The following is a 12,459-nucleotide window of genomic DNA, read 5'->3' on the forward strand; positions in this document are numbered from 1 at the left end:
TTGCATGCAGGCCAAAACACACGCTTGCTCCTCCATGCCAAGCCCGGTCCAGAAAAGCTAAGAACCCCTGGCCATTGGAGACGGCAGCCCAGACCGGAGAGAGCGACAGACAGAGAGAGCGAGAGAGAGGGAAAGAGAAGAGAGAATCTGGCCATAGCTAATGCTCCTGCTTCTGTTCTAGCTGGAGGAGACCTTCCTGTGGATCTATCAATGACTTCTTTGTTTGGTTTGTTGCAGAGTGCCCCCTCTTTCAGCCCCCTGGAAACAGCCTCCGACCTACAGCAGTAGTAAGTCCACGCTTCTCTCCCTCCTGTATCGATACTTGTGCTTTAAATCGCGTCGACTCCTGCCAGTATGTTGATGATTATTTAAGGTCTGTTATGTGGATGAGCGTCAGTGAGCGATTTCTCCACCCTGTAGCGCTCGCCCGCCTACGGGGGGTGGGGGGTGGTGGTGGGGGACTCCCGCTTCCTGAGGAGTTCCTGTTAATAAGGAAAAAAGCTGCCAGAACAGTGTGTCCTCTGTTTGCATTTCAGGGCTTTTTTTTGTGGGGTGGGGGTGGTAGTATAGTGGGGACATGGCTGCTATGTGGTGATTTATTTAAAGACAGCAACCTGGATGTCATAGGGATAGAGGGAACTCTGTCAATACCCACCCAGCTGCTGCATAACTTAAAAACCGTTATCTCCCTCTGAATGGGTGTGTATGTGTGTGTGTGTGTGTGTATAACGTATAGACAACAGTTGCACCATGAAAGAGGCTGTTTGGTCGACATTAAAAAAAAGAGTGCGAAGCCCTTGATCTCTTTGTTTTTGTCAGAAGAGATTTACGTCTTCTATTTTTGTTTATGCAATAAAATGTAAGGAATTTAGGACTGAGCTACGCTGACTTTCTTGCGCTACAGTCCAGGGAAAAAAACCTCTCCCTCCATTTATGACAAGAACTTTCCATCTGCTGCAATAATTAAATGACAGCATGCGTAAACATTTGAAGAGGGGTTTGCTAATCCTAATTTTTCACCCGTTGATTTGTTGTTAAAGGATATAGGGGAGAGGTTGCTGAAGCAGGGGTCAAATAGCCAGGGGCAAGGTTCAATCGCCCAAATCTTTCAGAGGAAAGAAAACCCTCAAGTCATAACCTGACTTCCTTCAAAGGCACATGTGTTTAGGGCGGGAGGGTTTCCTTTCGGGTCTGTTTGAAAGTGGAGACCTGTTTGGAAGAATTTTCTTGTGAAGGTAATACTTCATTGTTAAATTTAACCTTTTGCTACAGAGCCATATGTGTCTCTTAACGTCAGTCACAGATAAATAAATGAACTACTCAGCAAAAATGTGGGCTTTTAGGAGTCAGGTTAGTAACAGACATCCACTGTGTGAGCATAATTGTTTTCGTGGATACAATCTAGAATAGTCCCAGTCAGGAGATCAGTATCAATAATCGCTAATTATTTGTATTCAGCCATACAATAAAGTCATTGTGATTCAGTAGTATCAGTCACTAAGTTCTGCAGTGTATGACCATTAAATGGCATTCATAGAACTTCTCATCACATCACTGATTCAGTTAAACTGCAGTAGTTAAGCCACTGGCTCCCTCTCAGGCAGCATGGTGTCTGTTGAATTCATCTGGACTTTCCCAATGGATCGTCTGAGATCTTACAGTTTAGCTCCTACCTTGTACTGTAGATTTCCTGTGTAGGATTTATTTGAATTCTTGAATGTAACTACACATTTTAATGGCCCTCTGCAGCCAGTAGTTCAAAAAAAAAATTTTCTAAGAGCTATGAAAGAGGTTCTTGTTGAGGTAGCGAATAACGAGAGTAATGTATCCATAAATGTGTGCAAGCTTGTAAACTGTGACCTGGCAGCACTAAAGAAGCAAAGCCCATTTTGGGAAAACCCTACACGCTGAAAGAAAAAAAAAAAAAAAAAAGATTTTGTATGGCTTTTGTTTGTTTTTTCCACCTGGGATTTATGATGATCCTAGAATTTCTGTCAGTTTAATGAGCATATTTGTCTGGCACAAATAGAGGAGCAGCACGCGGAGCACTTCAGTGGCATCTGAAGTAGAGTAAACCTGAGAATTGTACAGGTGCATGGCAGGGGCCGGTGCACCATGTGGGAATGTTCAGAGAATATTTTTAGAAATCTCTCCCACTGGCCTTTCTGGAATGCTAAGATACGGGCAGCAGTGAGTGTCTTTTCTTAACATCACTGCCCAAATCCCACACATTCTTGTATGAAGGCAGCTTTTTCTCTTAGATTATTTTGTCTCCCATAAGTCTGCAATGACAGGAAGTTGATTACCTCAATATATACTAAATAAGAACCGTATAACAGCCCAAAACATGCCCAAATTGTATGCCTCTATTTACCATAAAACCATTTTAAGCAACTCTTCTAGATGAATTGTGTTTAATTGTCTCTCCATGTTCCTCTCACCGCTACCTAGCTCCTCGTGTCAGTCCGGACACAGCGAGGTGGAGAAGGACAGAGGATCGCCCACGAGTGAGCCTGCGGCTCCAGAATGCGACCGCCATGTTTACAAGAGTGTCCTGGAGGGCGGCGACATTCCCCTGCAAGGTCTGCGGGCCCTAAACAAGCGCCATGCCAGCTCCTCCTCCTCTAAAGGTAGGATTCCAGCCTTGCTACACATGTTACCAGTAAAATGGCGGTTAGTGTGTGTGTGTGGATGGGGGAATGTACACGGGGCCATGAAAGGCCTTTACTACTGAGACAGAACCAATGAGTTACAGACAGTGATGCTGGACCGTTAAAAGTGTCAGGAGTACATGTGTTTCTTTTTAACTTTCTGTTGGAATCCACACATTTTCTTTGCTCCAGGACGTCACCGCAGTGGCCAATCACCTCGCAGCATTCATTCGCCCAGCAGTGTTTCTTTTTTGTTTTATTACTGATGCCATGGATGTTTTCATGAAATGTGCACTGGCCATCTGCTTTGCAAAAGTCACGGAGAGAGTGAGGTTGTCTTGTTAAGTCAATGGAAGCTAACCTTGGGGATTTTCCCCCTCTTGCTCCACTTGTGAGCCGCCAGTCGCTAGGCAGGCTTAGGGCAAGGCTCCAGAGTGTTCTAGAGCCAGGGAGCAGAGGGCCGGAGAGGGGACGGATGAGGAGGGAAGAGGGAGAGATAAACAGGGCTCTGCTTTTCACAGCCCGGCCAGACAGGGGTGAGATAAACAGGAGGGACACAGAGGGTGGGCAGGCATGAGGAAGTCAGCTGTCAATGTGAGGTCAGGGGCTGGAATGCCTGCGCACATGACCAGCGAGAGAAATGCTGGGGGAGGAAGGGAAAGGAGGGCGAAGGAGGAGAAAGGGAGGGACATATCAGGCAATGCTGCCCCCAATGTTTGTCATTACATCTGGGAAGACACACAAGAGAACACTGTCTATTAAGAGTTCACTCTTGGCATCATATATAACATATTTCAACAATAACAATTTATGTAACCACTAAATAAAGATATCCACATTTTTTTAGGGAGGAATCACCCACTGACTTATCTCAGAGGTCACGATTTATGAAGCAAAGATAAGGGATAGCTGGTGTTTTAGTCCATAAAATTTTGACTTCATTTTTACCCAATAGAATTGCAGAAACTGCAGTAAATGGGTTTGGTACTCTGAGTTTTGAGCAAAGTCAACTGACTAGCGTGCTCCCTCATTCGCCTATCTCCTGCCTGAGGCACCACCTTGATACTTAGTTACTGTTCACCAGACACAAGGTAAAGAGTAGACAAGCCCAAAGAAATAACCAAGTGCTGGAAACCAAAAAACTTCATCATGTGTCTCTGTCTTGTGCTCTTGAAATAAAAAAAATCTTTGTGTTTCAAGGAACTAAGCCTCCTTGAGGGCCTTTTAGGGGCCAACATGTTAACTCTCCCTCCCTACTCACACGGACACATTGATGTCAACGTTACTTCCTCAGTGTGTGTTTGTCTGGTAGATATGACTGGGACAGATGGATTACTCATGCTTCGCTAGTGTCTCACAGTGTGTGAAAGTGATGTGTCATTTCCCAGTACCTTCTGTGGTGTTGCCACTAGCGTACTACAGCTCGGACCTGCTAGACTAGAGCTTCTGTAGGCTGCTACTACTCTGAGGTTTTTTTTTAAACCTGCGTTCAGCCAGGCAGGTGAACTCAGGATACATTCTTATTTACAGCAACAGCGATTGCACAGGACATTCATCACTGCAGACGCTCGTGTACGTTCTATAAGTAGAGCTGAGGAAAGTATTATAAATCGTAGGGTGTCACGGTGGGACATAGTAGTGTGTGATGTGGTGAGATGATGGAAGGAAGGTGAAATCAGGTCAAGACCAGGTAGATAGCACAAACAATTTAAAGGGTAGCATTGCAGTTTTGTCATCTGTTTTAGAAATATACTGATACAGCAGGTGTTGAGTAATTTTTTTTACCCCAGATTGTATCTACAGCAGATTTTACCTGACCTCCAGCATCACATAACATTTCATGGCATATTGCTCTCTTAATCCTTTATGTTTTACTGTTTATGTTGCTGCTTATAGTGATCTTGACTATATAGTAATCAGTTAGTTGTTTTTAAGGACTAGCATTTTCTCTGTTCCATCTTTACAAAGCATTATACTTCATATTACACTGCAGTGCCATGCTATTAGTATAACAAAGTCATCTATTACTTGATGCACATTGCATCAAGTCTGCTTCCTCTTCTCATCAACTTTTGATGGAAGTTGGTCTTTACTTTAGAAATGTGCCTGACACTGTTTTAGTGTGTATGTGTGTGAACCTGTGACCATTGTAATCTAATATGTTGTTTATTCTGTTGTCCTGCATGCTTGCCAGTGGATTATAAAGGTGGGAATGGCTATATAATTTCACCCTGCTCCTCTGTAAATAGTCGATCGGTTCTTGCCAGTAATGCAATAGGTAACCAGTGTAAGACTAAGAAGCCCCTATCCGCTGCCAAAGCCTGCATACCCCAAATCCTCCCCTCTAAGTTCAAGCCCAAGCTGCTGCCCCCCAGTGGTGACAGTCAGGAAAGCAGGACTAGGCCTGTCAGGCACCCTAAGGCCCACAGCTGTGAGGATCTGTACACAGTGACATGTGACACAGACTGTACCGGAGCCGAGGAAAGGGAGAGCGGGCAACATTCAGACTCTAAGTCCAACTGTGGCGCTGAGTGTGCGGACGGCCTCAGGAATGTTTCCCCTGCAATTAGGAGGAGCACGTCTGAGTTTTCAAGCCTGTACAGGACGATGCACCACATCCAGCGACCCGGCTCGGTGGGCTCCAGCCCCCACGGCAGCGTGCGCAGCCTGGCCTCTCTTTTCGAGAAGGCGAGGGTCGACGGGGGCGAAAGGTCGGAGGGCGACGAGGCGGGTGACATTCCACGGGACGCCGTGTCGTCACGGGTCAGCGAGTTTGAAATGATCATCCAGCGGTCCAGCTCGGCGCCCACCCGCTCCTCCTCCCTGCCAACCCTGCACTCCGGCCACAGCCACAGCCCCGGCCACAGCCCCGCCCACCTCTACATGACGTCCGCAGTGTCGGCCGAGTCCCTGCTGGTCGCTGACCCCACCCAGATTGATGCCTGCTCCCTTGTGGAGGCAGAGGACAAGGCAGCCGGGGAGGAGGCCTCGTCGTCAGGCACTGAGACTGTGGAGGAAGTCGCCTCCTCAGAGTGCAGACACGCTGTACGGACTGAGTCCCCCTCTGGGACCGAGACTGAGGCTGAACAGAGCTTCCATGAGAATACAACTGAAGAGAATCACGGTATATCAAAGAGTCCCTCAGTGTCGGTCACAGCATCCCCTCCACAGCACAACCACAACCATCACCACCACCTCTTGCACCACCTAAACCATCACCTTCACCTCAAACCCAGTAAGTGCAAAGGCTCCTGCCCGGCCTCCTACACCCGCTTCACTACCATTCTCAGGCATGAGCGGCAGCAGGCCACCGCCCAGCAGGACAAGCTGCCGCCTCAGGAGAAGAAGAGCGCCCTGCCTGGGAACCTGTTCCTCATGGGCCCCGCGCCGTTCAGGCTACGGAAGTCCCTGCAGTCCCACCAGGCTAGGAGGACGCTGTCGGCCACCAGGGTGACGACGGGGACCCGCAGGCCCGGCAGCGTGTCTCCTGAGCCCAGACCTCTGATCCCTCAGCGCCTCTCCTCCCTGGAGGTCCTAGAGAGGCTGAGCAATGGGGAGGGAGGCAACACTGACCACCTGAGTAACGGGCAGGGCTTGGACGCCAACGGGAACCTACTGCAGCCGCTGGCAGCTCACCGCAGAGGTGGCTATCTCCATACCTTCACCACTGTCACCCCTCTCCTCTCTCCCGCTCCTAAACACGTGCCCATCTCTATGGTCACTCATCTTTTCTTGACTCTATCTTCACCTTGTGTCCCTCTCTCCACAAAGTGATGCTGCCACCCTCCATCTCTAGTCTGTGTGGTGTGTTACAAAGTGACAGTGAAGCCTCCATCTCACTCTGAGTGTGGTGTTTGGTGCTCTTCCATTTCATGGTGAATGAGTATGGTCTTGCCCCCACAAACCCATCCAAACACTTCAGTGACTATAGGGGATTCAGGCAGCTTTTGGTAATGTATATATCTTCTGGTAACATCAGATTTGAGGTGTATGCAAGAGTGCTAGAGGCTGCATAAGCATTACGCATAACCCATACAGTATTTTGTGTTTAATAACACTATGAGAGCATAATACAAATGGAGATAGACATTTTTTTATGTGCCAAGATGAGATGTCACCACAGGCAGTAACCTTAACAAATTAAATGTTAAAGCCAGACCTGTGAAAGCTATAATTGCAGCAATCATCTGTAATATTTATGCAGGATAATATAAAAGCATTGCATATACGCTCTAAATGTGATGTGTTACCATGGTTATATTTGGGGTTTTTTCTGTTTTGGGGACTATACACATCTGCCATCTTCCATTCTATCACTACGACAGGTTTGTCCTAGCCAGACAAGATGTTTCCTGCTTTGACTTCCTTACATAACAGCTGGTACTTGACTCTTGTACACGCTGTATACAGTGCATCAGTCGAAAAACAAAGACAGCTAACTGAAAGGTTGATAGTTGTTTTGTGTGGCCCTTGCTTGGACACACAATGAAACATCTACGGTGGGGTGGGGAGCAAGTTAAACAGTGCAGCTACGTAGCTCATACAGTGAAATTTCACTAAACTAGTGGATGCTGGTTGGTTGATTTATATAAGTAAACTATGATGTCATATTTATGTTTTTTGGCCGAGAAAGGTTTCATATTTTGTTTCCTCTACTCATTCTTTTTTCATGAACACACATTGGATCATTCTGTGTTTATTCCTACATGCATGCAGGAATACATTTGGCTTTTTTGATGTGTCTGCTTTTTGTTTTTATTGTTCATTATTCAAAGCATGAGTGGGTGTAGTTACTGTATTTTGACATTATATTCACTGGAATTGAGGAGCTGACTGCAATGTTGTCCTCGTATATTAGAAAATTGTTGTTCCTCATTATGCCTTGCCTTTAGGGTACTTGAGCCACGGTGAAGACGCTTCACAGCATAATTGTCTGTCTGTTTCCTTCAGATTCAGACTCGTCCCCTGCTCACGGGGAGAGCCAGGATGAAGTGTTGAGGAGGCGCCATGGAGATAAAGAGGTACCTTCCCTTTAATCGCAGCCAAACTTGCCGTGGAGAAATTCAACTTCACTGACAGCGCTTTAGTGAAGACAGCTCCTGATATGAATGAGGCTATCATACATTATGCATGACAAAGAGTGTGTCACATGAATAAAAGAGTCGAACAGAGCCGTATCTGGAGGGACAAACAGTTCCGTCTGGTTTCCTGGCAGAAAATCTTGGAGGAGCAGCGGCGGCTGAAGCGGGAACAGGAAGAGGCCGACACGGCATCGAGGCGGCACACGGGCATCGTCCCCACGCACCACCAGTTCATCACCAACGAGCGCTTCGGAGACCTGCTCAACATCACAGATAACACGGAGAAAAGGAAATCGGGCGTAGAGGTACAACGCAGGGCCGTGTTTTATGTTTTATAGCCTTCTCCAAGCGGGAAATAGATGGCAGATGCTTTGTCAGTGTGTGTCGGGCAGCGGGGGGGCTGTCAGTGGGGTTTCTGCACACACAGATGGCTTTCTCCTCCGTGTCAAGAATTCAGAGGGTTAGAGCAGTGCTGGACTGCAAAATAAATGAGTTCAGTTTATCACTGAATATTTCCAGTGGACTTTCAGAGTTCACTTCCGTAGCGCACGCTCTGTCGACCAATTATATAGCTTCCAAGCTAGATATAACTTCATTAAATTTGATAAATTGCGGCCTTGTTCTGTTTGCTGAGGCTTGTCCGCTGTCTCGGCAGTCCAGTCTTCAGCAGCCCACAGTAGCTCCTAGCTGAGCGTGCTGCAGCAGACATAGAAACAGTCACAAGCATGTCATTCCTGTCATTGTTAGAATATTCTAGGTGGAGTAGGAACGCTGAAAGGGCAACTCAGAGCCAGATGAGCTCACAGAATCACAGGATACAACAAATACCAGCAGATCTTTTATTGTGGCAATTCCTTAATGGACTATGAGAATGTTAAAGCGTTCAGTGTGTATAGTTTGTTTACAAAAAAGTGACGAGGTTGGAGGTGCACAAGTGTATTTTGTCTTTCAGATTACTTTCAGTGACTCAGTCTTAACACAATCCAATCTTTGCTGGTCCAAAGATAATGAATGTTCTTAAGAGTTATTGGTCTTTAAGTGTTTTTTCCTAACAGTCTCGTCTTTGTGTGTCTGCAGAGAACTCCGGCCTTGGCTCGCTTCGACTTCAGAGCAGAAACTCTAAAGTAGGTGGAAGTCATCAGGACATACCAGGAGTGTTTGCAGCAGCATGCATGAAATATTCAAAGCTGCAGAGAAATATATAAGCTTTCACATGTTCAGTCATTACGCGCAGCATCTGTAACTTGTGATTGACGTGTGATTGACAATGACAGCACACACATGGGTTTACATCTGAGCAGACCTTGGTCAAATTATTCTTAGAGTTTGTTTTAAACTTCTTGAAATACCAGATGGGTGGAGTTTGTCACTTCTGACAATACAACGAGTGCCAGAAAATTCAGACAATCACAGGAAAGTTCTGTATTTAGAAAAATTAATACGATTTACAACTTACCAGACAGCAGAATCCAAATTGATGCGGTAAACATTCGCTAGGAAGTACTATTTGACCAAGGTCTGTATCAGATCACATCCACTTCATTTTTATACTGTCATGTTTTTTCCACTTAATTCAACTAACTAGTCTCTCTTGAACATCTTTTGCTAGGGAGTTGCCATTTCAGAAGGGAGACATTGTGTACATCATTCGACAGGTGGATCAAAACTGGTATGAAGGGGAACATCACGGAAGAGTTGGCATTTTCCCTCGAAGTTACGTTGAGGTACATAGGTTCTTTCCGCCTTTCTTGACTCTTGATGATGATTCTAGATAGAAGAATAATAAGACAATTTGTTTTGAGTATATTTTAACTGACATTTCAATTGTTATTCTCAATATTTTTCGAGATATATTCTGCTCTAAGTCAGAATGTGAATAATATTTTGGTGTTACTTGTCTGCTTGTGCAGCTCCTCCCCCCAACAGAGAAAGCCCAGCCAAAGAAAAGCGCACCAGTGCAGGTACTGGAGTATGGAGAGGCCATCGCCCGCTTCAACTTCACTGGGGACACAGTGGTGGAAATGTCCTTCAGAAAGGTATGCACTGGGTATTGGTCATTACAAACTGAAGAGTTGAATATGACCATTTTTTCCCCCTTGATGTACTACATTTTCTGATCCTGTGAGCTAATATGGAGCCTGCTGTGTGTGTGCAGGGAGAGAGGATCACGCTGATTCGAAGAGTTGATGAGAACTGGTATGAAGGCAAAGTCTCAGGCACCAACCGCCAAGGCATCTTCCCCGTCACCTACATAGAAGTACACAAACGACCCCGCGTCAAAAACGGAGTGGAGTATCCCGACCCTCCCATCAGCCAGTCGCCGCAGCGCAGCACCAATGCTTCTCCTCAGGTAAGGACACACACACACACACACACACACACACGCTGGAGGATCGGCCTCGGGATACACTTGGGGATGTAGTGGAGGGTAAACCCACATAAACTCAGATTATTTCTGGAATAGACTTTACTCATCTTTTTAGGCTGACATGAATCTTTCCAAGATAAATTCATAGTATATATCATAGTAAATTTAAGTGGTAATCTATGAGATGCTCTTTTCTTGAGCTATTGCTGCTCACACTAACTACCCAGTTCTTCTTCTATTTATTCCAAACAAGCCGTTGTTGCCGCTGCCAGAAACATAAAACGCATCACTTCTGTGTGCCCGAGAATTTTCCTGGGAAAGACCTACCAAACAACAGCAAATGTAAAAGCTTTCATGAACTGGCTGTAGGTTAAAACACTGTTGTGTTATATCAGTTGGAGATAAAGAGCAGCAAAACATGTATTTATATGAAAGTGTCATGGCTTATTAGTTTACCTGGGTATCTGAAAGATATAATAGATTTTTGTATACACTGGTAATTTAAGTTTACCCACTATTATTATTTACCATTACATCACTGGATACAGTGTTCCCTCAGAAATTCTCCCCAATGTTGTCTCTATTTTTTTGTTTACCTTGAAACCCAACATGTAATTTTGCCATCATTTTTTTTGTCTTCCTACTGAAGTTGTCTCATCCCTCCTTTGCTTTCCTTTCCTTTTCTTTTCTTTCCCCCTTCTTCCCCCTACCTCCATCTCCCTCCCTCCCTCCTCCTTCCTCCTCCTCCTCCTCCTTCCTCCTCCTTCCTCCTCCTCCACGGTCACGTTGAAACCTAAAAGCTGTACCGCAATCGGCTGACCACCTCCCCCCTGCCCCTCCCCCGCTCCCCCCGCCGCTCGGTGTCGCCCGAGGTGCACGCCGTCTCCTCCGAGTGGATCTCCCTGACGGTGGGCGGAGGCGGCAGCCCCCCCGCCGCCCCCACCCCCCCGCTGCCCCCGCTGCCCACCGTGTCCTACCGCTGGGGCGAGTACCTGCCCCCCTCCCTGTCCGCCAGCCCCGTGCCGCCCGTCGCCGGCAGCCCGTACGGCGTCTCCCCCGCCGCCTCCCCGTCCGCCTCCCCGCTGCCCCCGCCGTACCCGCCCCGGCCCGGCTCGGCCACGCCCTTCCTCACCTTCACCCCGCCCCAGGGGGAGGACTTCCTGCTCTCCCCTCCCTCCCCCCGCCTGTCCCGCAGCATGAGCCCCTGCGGCGGGCCCGTGCTGGAGGGCTGGCTGCGGGGGGAGAGGGAGCTGACGGAGGGGGAAGGCGCGGAGGGAGACAGGGCCCCGGGCAGCTGGCGAAATAGCCCTGCAGAGGTATCTTCTGCATGGTGTGCAGTGTTGCATCTCAGCCTCACTCTGGAAAATGGGCTTTGGGCCACAGTTTGAGTCCCCAAAATGGCCACTTGTTGAAATACTTGTGCAGCAAGTTGTGTTGTGTGGAAGACGTGACTAACTCCTAGGTCTGACCTGAAGCTGACCTCACCCCTATGGAGGGCCGAATCTGATGGATTAGTCCAGGCAGAAACATAGAGAAACTGTTCACACTGCTTAAGGCTGCAAGTCTGCATGTTATTGTGTGTGTGCGCTACTAACATGCAAACTTTTTAGGCAGGTTCGCACTTCCCAGTTTGCTGTAAAGGTTTGAAAGAGGAACTACTGTGTTTGCACGTCCAGGACAAACACAGAAGGACTGAGAGATCAGATTATTTTGTTTTCTCATCTCTTTCGTCATTTTCTCTCTCCTCCAGCTGGTGAAGAATGAGATCGACTATCATGGACGGACCTCCAGAAGCCCTGTCATGCTGTTCGACATCCAGGATAACAACAATGCTAACTCATTTGCGGTAAGGTGGTAGTTCCTAGTTAGGTGGGCCCACAGTGAAGATTTAACCACCAGCATGCTGTAAAATTGTTGTACAGTATGTATTTTAGATAGATCAAGCTTAGATAGTGGGTCTCCATGATGTATTTAACTCTTTAACGCATCACTTTCAAAGATCCATTTGACTTACAACACCTAACTCCCATCATGTCTTGTATATTTGCTCTAGATGTGAGATTAGAGGACTGTTGTTTCGATATCCTGTATCTATCATCTTCATCTTGACTGCTGCATGCTCCTGTGAAAAGTGAACTAATATGTCATGTTTCCTGTATAGTCTACATGCACTCACTCTGGTGTCTTGCCTTTTCATGCCTTCCCTCCCGGGCTCCACCACCGTCCCTTCTGCTTTTCACGGCTTTTCCTGCCTTTTTGTAACGGATCACTTCCTTTTCCGCCTTGCTACTTACCGGACACTACCTCCCTTCTGCCCCGACCCTCACCTCCTAACTCCTCACCCCCCCCCCACCAACCC

At 47.1% G+C, this 12,459-nt stretch overlaps 1 protein-coding gene across 1 annotated transcript in view; it reads left to right on the forward strand.

Annotated features, from left to right (window-relative positions):
- The window catches only part of LOC139646848 (sorbin and SH3 domain-containing protein 1), a 30,835-nt gene that overhangs the window by 13,300 nt on the left and 5,076 nt on the right, over positions 1–12,459 (forward strand). Inside the window, exons 13-23 of the mRNA XM_071522613.1 lie at positions 238–287; positions 2,452–2,630; positions 4,846–6,294; positions 7,608–7,672; positions 7,867–8,037; positions 8,810–8,856; positions 9,342–9,456; positions 9,643–9,768; positions 9,888–10,082; positions 10,901–11,416; positions 11,851–11,946. Coding sequence (XP_071378714.1) covers positions 238–287; positions 2,452–2,630; positions 4,846–6,294; positions 7,608–7,672; positions 7,867–8,037; positions 8,810–8,856; positions 9,342–9,456; positions 9,643–9,768; positions 9,888–10,082; positions 10,901–11,416; positions 11,851–11,946 — 3,009 coding nt within the window. The remainder of the gene's footprint in view (positions 1–237; positions 288–2,451; positions 2,631–4,845; positions 6,295–7,607; positions 7,673–7,866; positions 8,038–8,809; positions 8,857–9,341; positions 9,457–9,642; positions 9,769–9,887; positions 10,083–10,900; positions 11,417–11,850; positions 11,947–12,459) is intronic.

The sequence above is a fragment of the Centroberyx affinis genome, unplaced genomic scaffold, assembly GCF_046629955.1.
Source record: "Centroberyx affinis isolate AG114_WGS23_722 - 3 ecotype Tasmania unplaced genomic scaffold, CSIRO-AGI_Caff_v1 ptg001004l_1, whole genome shotgun sequence".
Taxonomy (NCBI): Eukaryota; Metazoa; Chordata; class Actinopteri; order Beryciformes; family Berycidae; genus Centroberyx; species Centroberyx affinis.